This window comes from Lygodium microphyllum, chromosome 20 (genome assembly GCF_053477565.2).
Source record: "Lygodium microphyllum isolate KBCC chromosome 20, Lygodium_microphyllum_v1.1.10, whole genome shotgun sequence".
Lineage (NCBI taxonomy): Eukaryota > Viridiplantae > Streptophyta > Polypodiopsida > Schizaeales > Lygodiaceae > Lygodium > Lygodium microphyllum.
The window spans coordinates 69,836,861-69,859,757 of NC_141154.1; the positions used below are offsets into that span (position 1 = coordinate 69,836,861).

At 36.5% G+C, this 22,897-nt stretch overlaps 1 protein-coding gene across 1 annotated transcript in view; it reads left to right on the forward strand.

The window, feature by feature from the left end:
- Positions 1-334, forward strand: part of LOC148019000 (putative metallophosphoesterase At3g03305) — a 58,098-nt gene extending 57,764 nt beyond the window's left edge. The window contains exon 4 of the mRNA XM_087701518.1: positions 35-334. Within this exon, the coding sequence (XP_087557644.1) occupies positions 35-172 (138 nt within the window). The 3' untranslated portion in view covers positions 173-334. The remainder of the gene's footprint in view (positions 1-34) is intronic.
- Positions 335-22,897: the final 22,563 nt, after the last annotated feature.

Genomic DNA, 22,897 nt, shown 5'->3' on the forward strand with positions numbered 1-22,897 from the left:
AAATCTAACCACTACTCTGTCTACTTTTGTGCAGCAAACAGCCGCTTTGGTAGGGGCTTATGGAATGAAGGGTCTTCTGTTGTCACCTGGATTCACTTGGTCTCTTCCAGTTTTTCTCACAACAGCTATTCTCCAGACCTCCAAAGTGAGGAGACACTCAACATGCAAGTAATTGCTTGCCCAGTCCTACTTATTCTTCTGTCAATTACATGTAGTAGCACCCTCTGCTACAATGATTTATTGAACATAAGGTCAAACCATTGTCAGGAGGACATAAAATATTTTGTAGACATTCTGGATCTGAAACTGGAAGCATTTCAGCACGATTATACTATCACAGTTTTGTTCTTCTGGATGCTAGTCTAGCTTTGTATTCTCTATTTAGCAGAGCTTATAATCAGGCAAGGTTAGCCTTATATTCTTGATTTAGCAACACTTCCAATCATGTTGTGATAACACCATACCTGTGTACTTTTAAGCAGCAGTCAACATTTGCAGGATATTTGTACATTTGCTGCTGCAGGATACATCTGGTGGGACGTACCTGCAGAATCTAACATGATGGGGCAGATAAGAAGGATTTAATATGGTGGGACATATCTGGGATGGTATCTGTGGTGTATATCTATTAATGCTTCATAGGTGACAGTATGGGTGTGTATGCTTAGTTGTATACTCAAAATGCGTACTTTCATTTGTCCTGAGGAGTAATTCCATGAACCTTTCTGTTATTTTTGCCTCAAACTCCAGAAACTCTCATCTAATAATGGTCCTTAGCAACTACTTCCTATTTTGTTTCTGCATAGCAAGTGTGAACTCTCTTCTCCCTTGCTATTTTTCATTTCCCCCCCTCTTCTCTACTCTTTTGTGGCTGTGAAGTGGAGCACTATTCTCTCAAGACTCAATGGACTGTTCTGGCTTGCTTCTTTCATCCACCATTCCTCTTGGCTTGTAAGCATTGAGCAAGAGAGTTAGTGACTTCGATCTTAAAATTGAACCTTGTGGCGTCAAGTAGAAAGTAGAGTAAGTCTCTGGATTCAGGAGAGAGTGTAACCACCACACCCAAAGAGTGCCATCTTAGGTGATGTAACATGTCCCATTGAGGACCCTTAGCGGCATGTTTTAGTGGTCCATTGAGACACTTTTTCTAAGTAATGCTACCCGGAACTCCAGAATAATATGAAGTTTGTTAGCTTAGGCTCTCTCGAGTCCACTTCACAATGGAAGGTTTCGGCTATAACGTGTAAGGATCGACCTAAAGTTAGGTTTCTAATTTGATACTAAGGTCACCTAATAGCTTAACTACTATCGGTCCTTGAGCCACTATATTCATTGGTCAACTCAACTCGAAGTAGATCAATGTTACACTTGGTTCATAGTGAGTTAGAAAAGAGGGAAAGTGATACGTATTGGTCCCTCTACTTGTAGGATATTGTTTGGACTTCATTTTCCTAAAATGGCATTGATTAGGATCTAAGATAATACACTAGGCAATCACGCATTTGGTCACTTTTCTAAATCTAGTGCCTTGAAAAAACCTTAGCTTATTGAGACCACCCGTTCAGAATCTTGCCCTTGCTTTCCTCAGGGTTTATTTTAGATAATTATCTTAACATTTATGTTTGACATGCAAAAATAACTTAAATCATTAAATATCAAAATTTCATGTAAATTATGGCCATCGACACAAATGTAATGTCAAATAATCCTTTGAAAGCGGTTGCAAAACAAAGTACTTATCTCACATTTTCTCTAAGGTGCAATGCGAATTTGACATTTTGTCTCTTAATCCATGGCTTGTATCTAATCTCAGCCACATGATTCTGCAATTTGCTCTTCTCTGGCATCAAGGCCTTCTAGAAAGTTCATCTTGGGTCATGCAAGGGTTGGACGGTTCCTAGGAACATACATGGTTTACTAGCTAGAGTCCTCTTGGCACCCTCATATCCTTCTATCCAAGGGTCATCTTGGGTCATGCAAGGGTTGGATGGTTCCTAAGAACATACAGGGTTTACTAGCTAGTGTCCTCTTGGCACCCTCATATTCTTCTATCCAAGGGTTTCTTACTGAGACCTCTTGCATTTGGGGTCGGTCCTAATCTCCAATGTGGTCAAATAGCCCCTTGGTGAATGACTCTCGCTACTAACCTTGGAAGAGGTTTAGTGTATAAATATATATCTGCCCATGAAGACGCAATAGCTTTTGTGCAAATACAATCAAGCAATCAACTTATCAACAACAGTAGGAAAACATTTATTTTTCATAATATCTAGTCACTTGGATATTCCATAAGAGTCAACCAACCAATTTATCCTTGGTTGGGAAAAACCATCTTTTTTTCAAAACAATAAACCTTATTATACAACACATTCACTGTCCTTTGAATACTTCGTAGAGAGGATATAATTAGAAAGTCTCATTAATTAAACCATATTATTTAAGTAATTTGTGTCACTAATTCTATTGGTCACATCTCAAGCCTCTTTATAATATCACAAACTTTCCTTTGATACATGCAATATTTGTCAGGCACAACCACTTTCTAGATGTATCACAAGAAACAATCTCTTCCAATTTTCCAAAAGAGGTCATTAGTCTTATAATCTCCTTCTAGAGATACAATAACTTGAGAATACTCAGGTAACTTGAGTGCATAAATAGAAGCTACTCCTAATTCTTATTGACACAAGTTTCAATATTAGCTAAGCTAAGGACAAGTTTGGTTCTTTCCAAGCATTCTACTTAATTATAATAATCATAGATGAGCAACCGATGGTTCTTATAACTAATTTTCTAAACTACATTGACAAATATCACATTTGTAAGGGGTTGAAATGTACAATTTCTCGGATTGATCTATATTCATAATTTGGTTCTAATGGCAAGGTACTTTAATTGATAATCACAAATGAAGAATTGGGAATGGTAGTAAGTTAGAATGATAATAATAGAAATGATGAAGAGGATGCCTTGATAACTACTAAAGAATGAATTATCTTATATATAGATAGGTCTCTCTTCAATCTATAATATATAATTTGAATTTCAAGCTATCTAATAACGTTATGGGTGCATTAACTGTATTGAGAGGATTCTCCTTGTATATAAAATCCTCCCTAGTCCAGTATCCCATATCCTAATTTCAATTAAGAGATCCATGGAGGGATTCTTGCTCCAAAAATTAGAAAAGCAATTTCCATAAATAACGAAATAAAAAATTCAACTACTTTGATTAAGCAATCATAGCACTTGGATTTTGCTTGGAGGGATTCTTGCTCCAAAAATTAGAAAAGAAATTCCCATAAATAACGAAATAAAAAATTCAACTACTTTGATTAAGCAATCATAGCACTTGGATTTTGCTTGGAGATGGAGGGACTTGCTTGTGCAAGTTCATGGCTTACTCCTATAGTGCTCCTCTTTAATGCAATGATGCCCTCTCCTTTGGGTCCTCAATTTCCTTGGTTTACTTGTTCCATGAACCTCACTAAGTGTGGTTATCTTGTACTTGCAGATTCTGGAAGAGAAAGAAGACTCATGTATGCTTGAGGGAGCTTGATGAATGTGTCTTCTTGGTCTTCTTAGATTACATTATGGGCTTGATTTAACCTGTGTGTGTGTGTGTGTGTGTGTCTACACACACACACACACACACACACACACACACACACACACACACACACACGCACACACACACACACACACACACACACACACACACACATGTATCAAAGTCTGGTACCATTGGCAACAGAACATGGGCTGGTGGATCAAGAGGACCTTGTGTGCGGCGTTTCTTACGAATGAACCTCACAAGGGGCACATCTGCTTAATCCAAGTTGGGTTGCATAAGAGGAGAAAAAGGGACAAAAGGAGGAGACTATTGAGAAAACAGAATAGGATCAGGATCAGCCAGGATCAGCCGAGGTGTGCCACCTTTGGAAGGTACAAATTGAATGATCTTCTATAGAAAACTCCCATAAGAAATAGTACTGAGTTGACCCTTCTTTACATGCTGAAAGTGTTGATCCATTTTAGCCAACATAAAGGTTGTCTAGTTAAACTTAACACCCTCAAGGATTCTGATAGATGTAGTGAATAGTCCCTTGGACAAGCACTTGGATGCAAGCTTGCCCGGCATAAATCACTCTTGGAGAAGTTGGCATAAGTACTTCTAGAATAGGCTTTTCCAAGAATGGCTGGTTTCTTAAGAAAAGTGTGTGCCAAATTTGATTCTCCAAATCATCACTCGCATCATGTGACTTGCTAAAAATGAAAAGAAAGCACAAAAATAGGATACATTTTTTTTAAAAGTTAAAAATGTTTTATTTTCTATTTTTGAAGTCAGGTGTCTTCAAAAGGGTGAAGAATTAGACCGAGTGTGTGAGACAACAAACTATTTTCCTTGATCTCCTCTTTGAACTATGTGATGAGAACTTTGACCAAATTTTGCTCCATTTGATCACAACTCAACTTCCAAAATAGATCTTATGCCTAAAAGTTGAAAAAAATTTGACAAATTTTACCATCACCAAAATTCTAGAGGAGACGGCGGGTATGATGATGATGACAAGAAATGTTGATTTGCATGGTGGCATGGCTAGTGATGGCGATGAGCTTGAGAAGAGGGTGGTAGCTAATCAGAATTTTGTTTTTTTTCTCTTGTTTTTAAGTTTCTTATTTAACCTTTAAAATGTTTATAACCTTTATTTTCCCCCCTCCTAAGCCCTATGTCACATGGTAAGAATGGGGCATTAGATCCTCTTTATCTTAGAGGAATCGATATTCCCTCGTCTCAGAAATCTAGGGAGCAACTTGGATTATAGGACTGGTGGGTTAGGACCCATCATGCTTTTGCTGCACTACTTTAACTATGCACGAGTATGTAAACTCTAAGATAATTGAATGGAGCCAAGGAAAAAATTATTGCAATATAATATAACTCAACTATTCTAGCAATAGTAGGGCTCATTACAAATGTAGGGTTTATTACATCTCATGAAGATCTTCCTAGAACTTCTAATCATCTTCAAGGATTTCAGTGGTTTCTAAATCTTCATCGTTATTCGACTCTTCAGGAAAGTTCAATGTCAAACTTCTATGGCTTCACTTGTTTGCTAGTTCCTCTTCTTCTTAGTCCAATTTAGGACAATGGGCTTGGATATGTCCGAGCTCATTGTGAAGGAAGCATTGATAATTTGGGCATCTCTTTTGGATGTGCCCTATCTCACCACACTCATGACACTTCTTTCCTTGGTCCTTTGAATTATCATAGTCTTCTTCGGTCTCTGCTAGAAAGTAGTCATCTTCAAGAAGATCTTCATTGGACCCAATCAAGGCTTTGGCTCATATATGAGCATGTCTTGCAAGTCAATTGTCCTTGGGGATTCAAGACGAGTGTTAAGTGGTTGATTCAATCCATGATAGAATTTGGCCACCTGTTGGGTAATATTTATAGGTGGTGTGTATTTTTGCAGTGTCACAAACCGAGAATAATAAGCCTCTAGGCGTAACCCTAGCTAGTGCAAGGAAAAATACTCGTCCATCTTGATGGTGCAATAGGAAGGCAGCAAGTATCTTTGTCTTACGACCCTTTTAATATCCTCCTAGCTTATAAGGGATTCGCTAGTAGCGTTATCGTGGCACCACTACTTTCACCATAAGTGTGTCTTATCTATTAGCTTCAGCTTGGAAATCACAGCCTTGTTAGTTGGGCTTATTTTTGTTGCATCAAAATAATCTTCAAGGGTTTTGATCCAACTTTAGCATCATTCTCAACATTGGATCATTTTCTGGTAAATTTAGGCAGCTTAATTTACTTTAAGAGAAAAATTTTCTTATGAAGCTTAGCATTCATATTTGCAAAATGTGTCTAATTATCAAGACCACATCATTGAGGTTGTTGCTTTTAGGATAGCTTTAACTCTTTTGCTACACTACTACACTACTTTGATTACAAATGAGTACTCAAAATGCAAAGTGATATAATGATCTCAAAGACACTTCTTTATTATTCATGGCTATGGTAATGTTAGCTGAATTTTTCTATATAGAGGCTCTAAATACAAAAACTGTTTTGTATAGATGGATAACAAGAAGAGATTGGCTACTTTTATTTATAGCCCAAAGGCTTACAACTTTAGGGTAGGATCATAAGGATGATAATTGGCTAGTTCAATAGAATAATAACATGGCGGTTCATGGTGGATATCCAAAAGCTTATACTGCAAAGGAGGTCAGGAAGACCTTATGTATGGATTCCATGATGGTAGTGTGCACGACCCTCTATTGACCCTCTATGGATTCCATGATGGTAGTGTGCACGACCTTCTGTATGGATTCCATGATGGTAGTGTGCACGACCCTCTATTGACACTCTACCGATTGTGATTACTCTTGTCACTTTACTAAACATAATGTCCTAAGTGAATGGCTTGACCGTGGGCGTACAAAGTGGGATTTCTTCTTGATGGAATGAATATGAAAACAACTAAAACCTTTAGATTCTCCATCCACTGGATTCTTTTTAAGTTTGTCTGAATGTAGTGAAAACAATCTGTGTCTATGGAGCAATAATGCCCATCCCAAACTCATATTTTTTCTTGGTACAATGGGAATAGATTATGCAACCAATCCAAGATGGGCATCCCTTCTCTACTCCATCCATAGTAAGACGAGTCCACTGCCGATGTGAATATGGCTTGGAACACTAGAGAATGATCCCAAGCCTCCATGCTCTGCTGAAGTTACACCCATATTAGTACAATAAAACTTTTTGAATCCCTAGCTGAGATTAATAATTGGTTCATAAGTTTTTACCACCCAATCCTAACTCCCTTTATGCTCTGATACCACATCTAATGTGTCTGGTTGAGGACCCCTCAATGGCACGATTTAGTGGTCCATCAAGAGACTTTTCTTAAGCAAAGAAATAACATGGGGTTTATTGCTTGGGCTCTCTCAAGTCCACTTTGTGACTGAAGGTTCCAACCATAATTCGTAAAGGATCGACCTGAATCTGAGTTTCTAATTTGGCACTAAGGTCACTTAATAGCTTAACTAGCATTAGTTCCTGAGCCAATGCATTTGCAAGTCAACTCAATCCGAAGCATATCAATGTCACACTTAGTTTATAGTGAGTAAGAAACAAGGGGGAGTGATACATGTCTACCCCTCTACCTTTAGGGTATAGTCTCAACTCCATTTTCCTAAAATGACGTTGATTGGGTTCTAAGACAACACAGTAGATATTCACACATTCAGCAATTTTCCTAAATCTAGCACCTTGAAGGAAAAATCTTGGTTTACCAAGACCACCCACTCATTGGACACTCAGGGATCTTGCCCTCATGCTTTCCTTGGGGTAAAATTTTAGTTATCTAATTATCCTAACACATTTATGTTTGACATGAAAAGATAACATCCTTAATTAACTATAAACACTAGTTCATTCACATAAATTATGGTCATTGACACAAAGATAATGTTGAACAATCTTTTGAAAGCAGTTGCAAAATGATATATTTATCTCACACCTTCTCTAACGTGCAATGCCAACTTGGCATTGTGTCTCTTAATTTGGGACTCGTGTCTAATCTTAGGCACATGACCCACAAATCTACCCTTATTTAGCACAAGAGCCTTCCATGAAGTCCATCTTGGGACATGCAGGGAGTGGGTGGTACTTAGGAGCATAAGGGGTTTACTAGCTAGGTCCTCCTTGGCACCCTCACCTCCTCTTGCTGGAGGATTCCCTACAGAAAGATCTCTCAAATTCGGGATTGATTTTAATCTCCAATGTAGTCAAATATCCCCTTGGTGAAGGACTCCCGGTACTAACCTTGGGGGAGCTTTAGTGCATAACTATATATCTCCCATGAGGGCACAAGAGCTTTTGTGCAAACATAAGCAAGCAATCAACTTATCGACAACAGCTAGAAAAACATTCATTTTCCATAATATCAATCCAAACAATCACTTGGATATTTCATAAGAGTCAACCACACAACTTATCCTTGACTAGGAAAAACCATCTTTTTTTCAAAACAATAAGCTTTTTATATAACCAATTCACTATTCTTTGAATAATTAGCAGAGAGGATACAATCACATAAATTTCTTTTTCAATTAAACCATATTATCTAAGCAATTTGTGTTACTAATTCTACTAGTCACATTTCAAGCCTCTTTATAATATGACAAACTTTCATTTGATTGATGCAATATTAGTAGGCACAACCACTTCCTAAATGTATCACAAGGAACAATTCTAGCCAATTTTCCAATTAGGTCATTAATCTTATAATCTCATCGAGACACAATACCTTGAGAATACTTAGGTCACTTGAATGTATGAGTAGAAACTACTCATAATCCTTATTGACACAAGTTTCAATATTAGTTAAGTTAAGGATAATGCTGGTTCTTTCCAAGCATTCTACTTAATTATCATCACAATAGATGTGTAGCTGATGATTCCTACAAGTAGTTTTCTAAGCTACATTGACAAAGATCACATTTGCAAGTTGTCAAAATGTAAAAATTCTAAGATTGACTTTTATTCCTAATTCACTATTAATGACAATGTACTCTAATTGATAATCACAAATGAAGAATTGGAAATGATAGTAAGTTAAAATGATAACAATAGAAGTGATGAAGAGGATTCCTTAATAACTACTAAAGGATGAATTATCTTAGATAAAGATAGGTTTCTTTTCAACCTTCAATATAATTTGAATTTCAAGCTATCTAATAGTATCATGGATGCATTAACCATATCGAGAAGATACTCCTTATGTACAAAATCTTCCATAGTCTAGTGTCCCATACCCTCATTTTAATAAGAGATCCACAAAGGGATTCTTGATCCAAAAAGTAGAAAAAAAGTTTCCATAAATAATGAAATAAAAAATTCAACTACTTTGATTAAGCAATTAGAGCCTTTCAGGAAGTCCATCCTGGGACGCTAGGAGTTGGGTAGTTCCTAGGAGCAGAAGGGGTTTACTAGCCAAACACCCCCGTTCCCCCCCACCCCACACGCCACCGTAGCACCCACACCTTCTCTTGCCCAAGGATTCCCTATAGGGAGACCTCTCCTATCTAGGGTCATGCATGGTCAAATAGCCCCTTGGTGAAGGACCACTAACCTTGGGGGAGGTTTAGTGGGTAACTATATATCCGCCCATAAAGGCACAAGAGCTTTTGTACAAGCACAATCAAGCAATCAACTTATCAATAACAACTAGGAAAACATTCCTTTTACATAATATCAATCCCAACGGTTACTTGGATATTCCATAAGAGTCAACCAACCAACTTATCCTTGGATGGGAAAAACCATAAGCCTTATTATAGAACCAATTTACCATCCTTTGAATACTTTGCAAAGAGGATACACTCACATAAAATTCCTTATAAATTAAACCATATTATTTAAGCAATTTGTGTTACTAATCTACTAGTCACATCTCAAGCATCTTCAAACATCACGAACTTTCCTTTGATTGATGCAATATTTGTTAGGCACAACCACTTCCCAAATGTATCACAATGAATAATCCCATTCAATTTTCCAAAAGAGAGCATTAGTTTTATAATCCCCTTCTAGAAACACAATAACTTGAGAATACTTAGGTAACTTGAGTGCATGAGTAGAAGCTACTCGTAATCCTTATTGACACAAGTTTCAACATTAGCTAAGCTAAGTACACGGTTGTTCTTTCCAACCATTCTACATAATTATTATCCCAATATATTTGCAAAACCGATGGTTCCCACAAGTAGTTTTCTAAGCTAAATTGATGAAGATCACATTTGTAAGGTCAAAATGTACAATTTCTAAGATTGACCTTTATTCCTAATTCGGTCTTAGTGGCAAGATACTCTAATTGTCTGATAATCATAAATGAATTGAAAATTATAGTAAGTAAAATAATAACAATAGAAATGATGAAGAGGATGCCTTGATAACTACTAAAGGATGAATTATCTTATGTATAGATAGGTCTCTTTTTAACTTTCAATCTATAATTTGAGTTTTAGGCTATCTAATAGTGTCATGGGTGCATCAACTATATAGAGAAGACAATCCTTGTGTACAAAATCCTCCCTAGTCTAGTGTCCCATGCCCTTATTTCAATAAGAGATCCATAGAGGAATTCTCACTCCAAAAATTAGAGAATATTTCAACTACTTCGATTAAATCATAAATAATTACCATAAACAATGAAACAAAAAAATCAACTACTTTGATTAAGCAATCATAGCACTTGGATTTTGCTTGGAGATGGAGGGACTTCACTTGCTTGTGCAAGTTCATGGCCTACTCTCATAGTGCTCCTCTTCAATGCCATGATGTCCTCTCCTTTGACTCCTCAATTTCCTTGGTTTGACTTGTTCCACAAACCTTGCTAAGGGTGATTAACTCATACTTGCAGATTTTGGAAGAGGAAAAAGACTTGCGTATGCTTGAGACAGCTTGATGAATGTGTCTTCTTGATCTTTTTAGATCATAGCTTTGGGCTTGATTAACCACCTCCTCTCTCTCTCTCTCTCTCTCTCTCTCTCCATCTCTCTTTTTTCTTCTTCACCTCCTCTTTTTCCATTCTTCACCTCCTCTTCTTCTCTTTCTCTTCCTTTTCCACTACTCCCTCTCCTTCTCACTATTTTCTCCCCTCTATCTCTGTCTTTCCTTCTCTTTATCCCTCTTCTCCTCCTCTATCTTCTTCTCCCTCTCTCTTCTTCTCTTTTCCTTATCTCATTCTATTTTTTCCCTTCTTCTTCTCCTCCTTCTCTTCCTTCTCCACTACTCCCTCTCTCTCTTTTTGGCTCCTCTCTCTCCCTTCGGGCCGATTATCCTCTCATTTCTCTCGGTCCTATCAACTCCTCTCAATCCGTTCTATCATTGCACGATGAGGGGAAAAAAACCTGTTACATATCTATGTTGGTGAGCTAGAAGGGACAACAATTATGATGATGATGATGGGGAATGTTTATTTGCATGGCAACATGGCATGTGATGTAGTGCTCACAGAAAACCACCCTTTAGTGTATATAGTTTTTAAGAACTTAGAGGTTAGACTAGAGTTGTTTGTAAATGAGCTAAAAGGATTTAATGTTGATTGTGATGAGAATTGTTGATTGTGACATGAAGTTATTGACGGATGTGTGTCTTGTATAGTTATCTCTTGCTTGTATGCCTCAAGGATGGGGGTGGATTTGCTCCTAAAAAGCACAAAACACAAATTGGGGGAAAATAGAGTTGCTAGGACTTAGAGGTTAGACTAGAGTTCTTTGCAAATGAGCTAAAAGGATTTATTGTTGATTGTGATAATAATTGTTGATTATGACATGCAATTATTGACATGTCTGTATGTTGTATAGTTATCTCTTGTTTGTGAGCCTTAGTCTTGGTTAGGCGAGGACATTGGGAGATCTAACATTGTTTAAAAAAAAAAAGTGTTTTAGACATCTTAGATGGAGGGTACATTAATGTACTTTTGTTTTGGGTAATGTGACATTGTTGGTTTGTTGAGGCAAGCTATCTTGGGTGTCCACAATCTAGGCTTGGCCACTTGTATACCAATTGTGGCCCCATTTTGCATATTTATAGGCAGCCTATTTCCCTCATTCATTTAGCCCATCGTTCAACTAAACCTTATCATTCTCTCATCCCCTTGCTATTGATTGGCACCACATTAATGCGTAGAGTTGCATGTTGGGACTCACTATTGTAGCCTTATATTTTCCAGAAATTAGTCAGTTTGTTTCTTCTCTCTTGTGTTTCATTTAGTCTCCTTTTCTCCATGTTCACTTTCCCTTCTACTGTGCACTCTCACAGGAACATAGTCATGCCTTTGTAGCATCATCTTGAGGTAAAGGACAAGCTAAGAAGAAGAAAGGGAGACATAAGCCACATGCACCCCCCCAGTTGACTTGACGTCCCAATATCCTCCCCTCCCATTACCCCCTAAGTTTGCAGAATACCCACCTTTCCCCCCACCACATACTTCATCACATCATTCCACACCCCACACTTGACTTCCACCCATCTTCCCTACCACATATGCCCCCATATCATTGTCATCCTCCATCCACAAGGACACTCTAATATCCTCTCCCTGTTAGTTGAGTGGCCCTTCCCACATCGCATCCATCTCCTCATCCCCAATAACACACAACAATTTTCCCTTGACATACATAGCTTCTTTTGTAAGAGTTTTTATGTAGTGGATCTTGATCCTACATGAAAGTTGTAGGGTAGAGTTTTCACTTCCTTTGGAGGTCTAAATCTTTGTTATCCACAAATCAAGGGATGACAAGGCACATTTGTTGCTTCCCATAGATGGCTTAAACCACACCTTCTTCCTCCAACCTTTCCACACTTTGACAAGCTAGAAAAATACATGTAGAAGAGGTCTAAAGGATTAGGTATTTGAGCATATCTCTCAATGTTTGAAAGAGACTAGGCTATAGTTATTGCTTAGTGGTTGGAGAGACTAGGCTAGAGTTACTACTATAGCAGTGGTTCAGATGCTTGATAGACATTCATAAGTGGCACGAGGCAAAAGATCTTGCACCTTGGCATCCACATGTGAGCATTTCCATAATGGGTATTATCAATGATGGATGTGGTCAAGTGTCCATTGGCACAAGCTGCTAGATGGTACTAGATTTTGGAGGCATGCCTCTTAACTTGGCTTTCAAAATCTTTTCTAGTGATTTTGGGAGCAATCATCACTCCCCTTCTCCATCCTAGGACCATCATGAGTGGAGTTTTCCCTCTAAGCTTGCTGCCAAGTGCTAATGTATGTCACATGGATCTCCTTTTACATCATCTTCGTCCATCCCGAGTAGGTACATGTTTGGCAAAACCGACATCTTTCCCCATGAGTTTACACCTAGCATCTTGGAACATGAATAACCTTCACTCTAGGAAGCTGATTGTCTGGGTAAGAGTTGTAGCTAGTCCTTGTTGTATAGATTGACATATTATTTCTATAGGAGCATAAGCTCACCTCTCTCGCTGGCTAGTATGATGGGGGAGGCACTTTGAGGTAGGTCCCACACACTGGGAGTATTTTATTAGAGTCCATGGCAGGAGTGGTGGTGTGTGGTACTTGGATATGCCCAATTATGATAGCTTGGGTGTAGGACTATGGGACAAATGTGGTTAGGGGAGTCTTATGGATCATGCTAGACATTGGGACTTGTGCCTTGGGGGTTCTCAATGTCTATGCACCCATGGAGGTCCTTGCACATATGGGCTTCTACTTAGATACTATAGTGTGTTTGCCTAAGGTAGTAATATTTGGATTGTTGGAAGTGACTTTAACAATCTAGAGACATTAGAGGACGGGAAAAGTTGAGGCATGGACTTCTAGAGCATTAGAAGATAGGGAGAAGAAACTTGGGATACCTTTATCTTTGGAGTAGGAGCACATGATGCCTAGAGGGATCTAGCTTTTTGCAAGTGTGATGGCTCCTTAGGCTTCTCTTGTAGATACAGGAGGTTGGAGTTTATTCTTTTAGATGAATTGGACATGTTTTATGTAGGGGATTGGGGATGCACTCAAAGGAGGAATGTGGGGTAGTTGGTAGGTACCACCTTATCAGATCACAGCTTTGTGCTCCTTATGCTTGATGCTCTTGCTTCAACCTTTGATCCTTGGTCCTATTGTATTTGAAACTTGATTCGTGGTTATGAAGAGGTGAAGACATGAGTAGGTCTGGAACAATGGGTGGACATAGGATTTCTAAGGAGGTTGTAGAGACCTCAATGGAGTTGATCAAAATTTGTTAGGAGGTGGCCGTGTAGGCTTATTAATAGCATTGGTAGGAGGTGAGGGTCCTTTGGAGGGATCAATAACTATTTAGAGGCTACCACAAGAGTCACCTAGGGATCAGGCCCTCCACACCCAAGAGCTAGCATGGTGAGCTCTCTCGAGCTTAGAGGATAGAGGTCAAAATTTTCTCCTTTTGTAACTCAAGTTACTTTTTGGACACAAAAGGGGGACATAATTTGTAGAAAGTTCTTCTAGGTATGCTAGCCACACACTTTGAGAGTTCTAGACACGCTAGCAAAATCATGTATGTAGCTACCCTGTTTGAAGTCAAGCATTTGACTCTAGTCTCCGACCATGTAGCTACTCCATTCAAAGTCTGAGATACTAGACTTCGAAAAGGGTAGCTACATGCATGTTTTTGGCCCAAGATTTAATCGATGGATTCCCAGGGACTTGATGTATGTTGGGGTCAAGTTTAGTCATAGGACAATATATGATAGTTAGAAATCTCATGTTTTCCAGCTCACCCTATATCTTCCTTTCCTTGTGTGTCAATGAGATACCTCTCTAGGCAAAGAGACCCATAAATTCCTTGGTAGGAAGCTGGGGCCTTGATATAATAGAATATGTTGTAGTGCTTCAAACTCAATATCCAATATAAGGTAATCTATCTCAGCTAGGGAAATCTACTCATGTGGTGCTATAATATCACTCACTATATTTAAGCTAGTGCCATCATATCTTCCAATCTCTTCCATCATCGAATACCCAACCATATTGTTGCACAGATCAGATGTGAGACTTGCGCGTAGTGAGCAGAAGAAGCTCTCCCTCACTCTTTTTTTCTTATAAAAATAAAAGCGTGACTCATAAAATTCAAAATAGACTTAAAGAAGAGTAAAGCAAAATTTAGTGACACACTATTGGGTGTAATTTTCCCCTGTACATGGAGTGGACATCTCCTCCATGTCGTATTTATAATATTAAAATGAATCTTGCTTTGCCCAAAGATAGAGGCCCTTTACAATCACTCTTTTGATAAAAGAGTTTGAGTTCGTTGAATAAATGGTTGCAATCAATTGCACAACTCAATAGCTGAGAGCCATAAAATATTTATAGAATATTTTCAATATATCTTCTAAGTTATCAAGTAAACAAATATTTACAAAGAGGATGTGTGCATGCCTTAGAATAAACAACGATGCATCTATTTAAATAATTCAATGAAGAAGTCTATGTAATAAATTGGCTTGCTGTCTGCATCCAATTCATCTTACTCTGCACATCAATTGCCAAAAATTCAAAATTTTGTGTCAAAAAATAATTAATTAAATGAATGTATCTAGTCATAATAAATCAAATAATCATTGAAATTTCACTAAATAATCAAATTACATAGATGTTAGCATTTTTGGGATTACGAATATCGTGGCATCACCCACATACGGCTTCACCCAATTCTCACATGCAAGTCTCACACTCAAAAAGGATAGGTGTCCCCATCAACCTTTCGCCCGAGATGAAAAGTCATTCACTCTTAGGAATGTGCCCCTCACTAAACAGAGAACCATTTACACTCATCCTGTCAACGTGCACACAAAGGGAGAATCATTGAAGATGCTCATCCCCTCATGTAGGTGCCACTTGGCAACATACCCTTGGGGTGGGATAGCAATTGCGCTTAATTGCTATTGGTTGGATGTGGAGCCAATAAATGTGGAGCACCATGCAAAGCACACACAATCATCCATTGAGTTTCCTCAATAGGATGGTTTTAAAATTTTACAAGATAGCAAGGATAAGTATTGCCGGTGTGGATAGTTATATAAGCAATATCAATAATAGATTCAAGAATTAAAAGTTCATGATCATCTTCAAGCAATGATGGAGAATAATATATGGGATGGGCAGGTAATGAGCCGTTAAAGGGACAAAGAAGACTAGTATGAAAGGTATTATGAATTTTCCAATGGCCAAGCAATTCTAATCTAAAAGCATTAGCATTGATACAATGAAGAATTTTGAATGGTCTATAAAATCTAGATGCAAGTTTAACATTAGGATTCTTCTCAACACTATGCAATCTACATTTTTCAATTTGTGACCAAACATAATCACCTTCTTTAAAACACATACCTTGGAGTTTCTTATTAGCTTGCTTAATATAGGATTGTTAGGCCTTAGCAATCAATTGTTTAACTTGTTCAAAAATAGTGAAATGAGTATGGATCCAATCATAAACAAAAGGCACTTTCTAACTTAAATGAAATGTTGGTGTTGGCATTTTGCAACCATACATAATTTCAAAAGGTGCTTTGTTGGTGGTAGAGTGAGGTGTATTATTGTGACAAATTGTAAAAGATGTAAATGTTGATTCCATGTGCCAAGTGAAGAGATAGTATAGGCATGACTTAAATAAAGAAGAATGGTGCTATTAATAGTTTCAGTTTTACCATTAGTTTTAGGATGAAAAGCTGAACTAAAATCAATTTTAGTACCAAGCTAAAACAATAGAGTTCTCCAAAAATTATTGCAAAAATGGGGATCATGATCAGAGTCAATCATGTTCCGCAAACCATGATGTACAAAGATATGCGTAAGAAAAAGATTAGCAGCTTATGAGGTAATTAGAGTTTTCTTGCGGGGAATAAAATATGTTTTCTTACTAAATCTATCGATAATAGTCCAAATCATATTATTTTGCAAAGAAGTCATTGGCAAATCAGAATAAAATCTGTTACTAATTTGTTACGAAGGTGAGTTAGAAATATCTAAAGGCATTAATAAATCATATTGCTTATCATGATATCTTTTAATTTATTGGCAAGCAAGACATTAAAAAAAAAAGGCAAAAACATCTTGATTCATTTGAGGCCAATAAAAATCTTCTTGCAAATTATGAAGAGTAGAAACGATGCTACGATGACCCATATAAGGTGGATCGTAAACTTTTTGGAGAATAAAATGATGAAAAGAGTGAGTAACACACAAACATTTCTCATAAAAGAGGAATTCCATCAGAGACAAAAAAAAAAACTAATAGAAATCCATTGATTTTGAGACTGATTCAACCAAGAATCATGAAAATCAGAGTCATGCAAATAAGTATTTTTCATAGCATCTAATGAATATGTAAAAAGTATAAAAATATTATTTATAGATGGCCTATACTTGATGCATCATCTACAACATTTTCTTTACTATACTAATACTGAATTAAAGGATGGAAAGATTGAATGAAAGATGCCAATTGTATATGCCTATCAAAAATTTGTGGTTGAGAAAGAAGATGTTTGATACTTTGTTGATCTATCTTAATCATAAATTCTAAGCCCATTAAATAATATTTTCATATTCATAATGCATGTACTACAACAAGCTAAAAGTTCATTGTTATAGATACTATATCTAAGTCCCTAGAAGGTTTCAATTTACAATTAAAGTATGCAATTGGATGGTCATCTTGTATCAATATGGTACTAATGCTAGAACCATTATTGTCAATAAATAACAACTAGAAAGAACGGTCTATTGAAATCAGGGAGTTGTAAAACAAGTGCGTGAGTTAATACATGCTTTAGTAAATCAAAGGATCATTGTTGGTTGTCGCCCCAATGAAATACAAAACCTTTCTTCAATAACAAAGTTAATGGTAAAGTAAGTAATGAAAAGTGCCTAATAAATTTACAATAAAAACTTGCTAGTTCTAAAAATAAACAAACTTTATGCACATTTTTGGGTGTAGGCCATGTATTAATAGCCTCAATTTTATGTGGATCCACTTGTATTCCTTTAATAGACACAATATGACCTAAATATTCAATTGTTGTTTGAAAGAAAGTACTCTTTTTTGGGTTAGCAAAAATATAATTTTGTTTTAGTAAAATAAAGACTAAAGATAAATGATGTTCATGTTCTCTTTAAGTTTTACTAAAAACAAGGATATCATAAAAAAAGATAATAACACAATGATGAAAATTAAAAAATATTCAATTCATCATTTTACTGAAAGTGGCAGCTGCATTCGCAAGACGGAAGGGCATTACTACAAATTCATAATGGCCAAATTGGATCCTAAAAGGTAGTTTTATAAATATCAGGTATAGCCATACAAACCCGAACTTAAGGTCAATTTTTTCTAAACATAGTAGCATCTTGCAATTTGTTTAACATATCATCCACATGAGGAATTGGATATCGATTTTTAACAGTGATTTTATTTAGAGCTTTGTAATCTATGCACATATGATAGGTTTGATTCTTTTTTCTTTAAACTAAAAGAATGGGAGCTCTAAAAGGTGAACTACTAGGTCACATTAATTTTCTATTTAATAGTTCTTCAACTTGTTTTTTTGGATTTCATTTTTTCCTACTTGATTATGGCAATAAGGAGCTTTACAAGGAGGTTGGCTACCAAGTAGAAGATCAATTTGATGATCCTTTAGTTGTGATGGAGGAAGTTGAAGAGGCAAGTCATAAGAAAAATAATTAGAAAATTTATTAATAATTTTTTTACCTTATGGTTAACTTAGACTTGGCAGCTTTGACTTTATTAATTAATATGAGAAAGCTTTAGATTGCTTTTGAATGGCATGCTGCTTCGCTTGAGTGTGACTAATTAATGGGTATAACTCACTATCTGTTAATCCTTCAAGAAAAAGAATTTTATCTTCATGGTAAATATGCACCAAATGCATGTCATAATCAATATTAGGATTAAATTGATGGTGCCAAGGCATACCTAAAATTATATAACTAGATTGTAATGGTGTTACTAATTTTTTTTTCTCTATAAGATCTAATGCAAATTTCTAATCCATGTACTTCTTTAGTTTTGTTATATCATTGCTCTAAAAATGTAGCCTTAATTTTATAAGTGGATGAAATAATTTTAAGTTGTAATTTTCTGACTACCTTTTTTAAAACAAAGTCATGTGTACTATCGTCATCATGCAAAATAGTCATTTCATTATTATGGATATTACATCTCATTTTCAATAAAACATGGATATAAATTTTACTAGAAATTTCACTAGTATTGTTAGAACTTTCTCCCGTAAGCGTAGTTCATCAAAATCGGGCATCGCTTCAAGGTCTTCAATTGCTTTGTTAGCTTCAAGATAATTTAAATTTGTAGTAGGCCTTTTTCAATCATGAGTGTTGTCCATAGAACAATAACTCACAATATGGCTAGGGTGATTACATTTATAACAAAATACATTCTTGAAATTGGTATTTAAGACACTTGGATTAACATTTTTAGGTGTAGATGACTTAGACAGACTAGAAGAGGCAAATGAGAAATCTTGGGATTAGAATTTGAAGTAGACTGGCTCACATTATTATACAAATGACTCATCCAAGCTTAGCAATTAGGATGATTCTTTCCAAATTGAAAGTTGAAAGTATGAAAAGAATTGAAACGAGAGTTGTTTTACCCATATTATTTCCCATGGAAGTTGAAAGTTATCACCAATCTTCAGATTGTTTCTTTTTTGTGTCATGTGCCAAAGAGATAGTCTTGTCCAATGTGTTGGGTTTAAACATACTAACTTGAGCTTGGAAAAAATGGAAGAATATTGGATATATACTTTCTTTTAGAATGAGATTCCACTACATGCTTGACCATTTGAAATTGCAGCAAAGTACTCCAAAATCTTTTGATGTATTGAGGAATAGTCTCTCACTCTCGCTGCATAAAGACATCCCATTGTTGTTGCATGTGAAACTCGAATTGGGCAAATTTTTTAAATTAAGAACCTTCTTATGGAATGCTTCCCACGTAAGAGGATGATCAGTGCTCTTACATGTGACATCCCACCACACCATAAGGAAGCTTTGTCAATAAAATAATGTGAACCACACTTGATTTTATCATTTTCATGAGTCGAGTCGACTTAACCAAGAGAGTACCTTATGACCATATTTAATACCATCGTAAATATTAAATTTAAAGGTACATTTGCTTATCTTTGATTCTTTGTAGATGGACTACGCTTCAAGGGTGGGATTGATGGTATTGACTATAGCATTGTCGGTAGAGAAAATTTGGAATGAGGGATGCTTGAGTGATCATAGCTCTTGCTTCAGTTGGTCTCGATGTTGGCACTCTTCTTCTAATTGCATGGCCACTAAATCCATGCATTGCTCCGTGGTTGGTTCAGGAAGCAACAATGTGGAATCAAAATTTCAGTGCTAGAAGGTCCTTCATGAGACATGGTGATTGCTTATGGCTTGTTGAAGATATCTGAATAATAAAGATGCCTTATAATTCTAAGACACTTTGGTTGGGGTAATAAAACTTTGGCATGTAGGAACTAAAATAAAGAGTGGCTTCTTGACAAAATGATGAGATAAAATAGGCAAGAAAGATAAAAAATTTTGAGGGTATGTTGATGAAGTTTCGTAGCCCTAGAGTGACCATGCAAGAATCCCCTCTTGTAGACTAGAAATTGATGGTGATTTAGGTAGATTAGTGAAGTTTGCAGATAGTTTGATGTAGGAGAGGATGAAGTTGATTAAGTGGGAGATTATTAATCAAGGCTTTAAGTCTTAATTTAAAAAAACTTGGCTTTGTAGAACAAGAAAATGTCATTGCTGCTCACGGCGACAAAAAAACATCCCCCCTCCATTGAGAAAGAAGATTTAAGCATTTTAAAGCTTAATCATATTCTTATTAACATTTTTTAAGCTACAGAACTCACAGAATGATGGCTCCTTGGTAGGAGGGTTGGATTTTTCAATGTAGGACTGAACTGCAAAATTTCTAAGCAAAGATAAAGCAGTTTGGGGTTTTGAAGCCTAGGAATCTAGTTGTGAAGTCGATTTGAGCTGAGATGGATCGTAGAGCTTGATTTCTTTAGAGGGCTCACCTTGGTATAAGAGGGTAAGTGATTGGAAGCCCCAAATGTAAGTTGAGCTTCATACCACTATTGCAAGACTTGCACGTAGTGAGTAGAAGAAGCTGTCCCTCACTCTCTTTTTCTTATAAAAATGAAACCATGACTCATAAAAATCAAAATAGAAGAGTAAAGCAAAATTGAGTGGTACACTATTGGGTGCAATTTTTCCTTGTACATCGAGTGGGTATCTCCTCCATGCCATATTTATAAGATTAAAATAAATCTTGCTTTGCCCAAAGAGATGCCCTTTATAATCACTCTTTTGATAAAAGAGTTTGAGATCACTAAATAGATGGTTGCAATTAGTTGCACAACTCACAACTGTTGAGAGCCATAAAACATTTCTAGAATATCTTTAATATATCTCATAAAACCTTGGGCATCAATAAATATTTACAAAGAGGATTTGTGCACGCCTTAGAATAAACGATAGTGCATCTATTTAAATAATTCAAAGAAAAAGTCTATGTAATAATTTGTGCTTGCCACTTGTATCTAATTCAACTTGCTCTACAAATCAATTGCCAAAAATTCAAAAAATAATGTTAGAAAATATAATTGATTGAATAAAGGTAATTAGCCACCCATAATAAATCAAATAATCATTGAAATTTTATTAAATAATCAAATCACATAGATTCTAGCACTTGAGATATGAATATTATGGCATCACCCACGTACAGCTTCACTTGATTTTATATATCAACCTTTCGTTCCAAGACGAAAAGTAATTCCCTCTTAGGAACATGTCCCGTACTAATTGAGAACCATTCAAACTCATATTGTTAACGTGCACACAAGGGAGAACCATTGAAGGCGCTCATCCCCTCATGTAGGTGCCATATGGCAATATATATAATCATAATCAATTAGGTCTTCCATTGAATCTCTAACTAGGATAAATAATAACTATTCTTCCTTCATTTCCAAGTATTGTAGCACATCCTATAGAAGCAAGTAGTTCGAGTAGTTTATTTCAATGGGTATCAAGGAAGTAAGGTTGGGGTTGTTAATTTGTGACTTTTTAAAGAGGATGGCACCATGAGAGTCAATCCTTGATCCTCCACCCATTTGATGTTCCTCTTGAATATTTATTGACTCTTTAATTGGCACTTCTCCCCTATATGTGATAGTAGCAATCTTTGGAGTTGTATCTTTGTCACTCTCCTCATCTATGAGTGTATCCAATACAACAAGATAGATTGCTAATGTACAATTACCCTCTATGAGCTCCAAAGGTGTTGTATATAGTACACTTTTCATAGAAATAGTCCATGCTCTGTGCAAAGGATTAACATGGGCCAAACACTTTTCATAGGAATAGTTCATATTCTCTACAAAGGATTAACATGGGCCAAACACAGTTCACCACTTTTTGGTGGTTCTTCTTAACTTGAAATACCATGAGCTACTCCAAGGGTACTAAAGTCATGTCAGATCCCTTAATGGAGTATGTGCAAGTGGAGACAGTGCTTAGAAAGTCTTCCAAGACCTAAAGGGGGGAATCAAGCAGAGTGCAAGTACATGTTCAAGGTTGAAGTTATTTGAGAAAACCTTAAAGATCTCATCACCCTATCTAGTAAAGCGAGTCTCATGGATTCACTCATAAAAATGTATGCGAGCATCTTGCAGTAGGTAGGAGGGATCTGGTGGATGTGAAGAGACAAAGAGAGAATGTAAAGCGAGTCTCATGGATTCACTTGTTAAAATGTATGCAAGCATCTTGTAGTAGGTAGGAGGGATTTGGTGGATGTGAAGAGACAAAGAGAGAATGTGTAAAATAAAACAATGAAACCAAAACCAAACTAGTTCAATGCTAAAAATCCTATATTCTAAACGATTAAGGGACTATTTGAATGCAATATTTAGTTTTTTATATAACACATTTATAAAGGTGAAAGGCATATAAATGTGTCAATACGATTGCACGTTGTATCAGGTAAAATTTGGAATGAACCCCCATCCCCTCTCTCTCTTTCCCCCTTCCCCCTCAACACATAGGTATATATGTGTAAATTTCATATCTCAAATAAAATATGTGTGTAGATTTGGGATATTTAAAAAGACTCTGCAATGTCTAAAATATGTGGAGCCACACACTTTTCATTGGTAATAGTAGCTTGTCTTTGAATCTTTCCATTATCTTATTTAAAATAGAAGCCAGTAGGTGGAATCTCCTTTAAGATTGTGTTTTCATGGTGCATTATA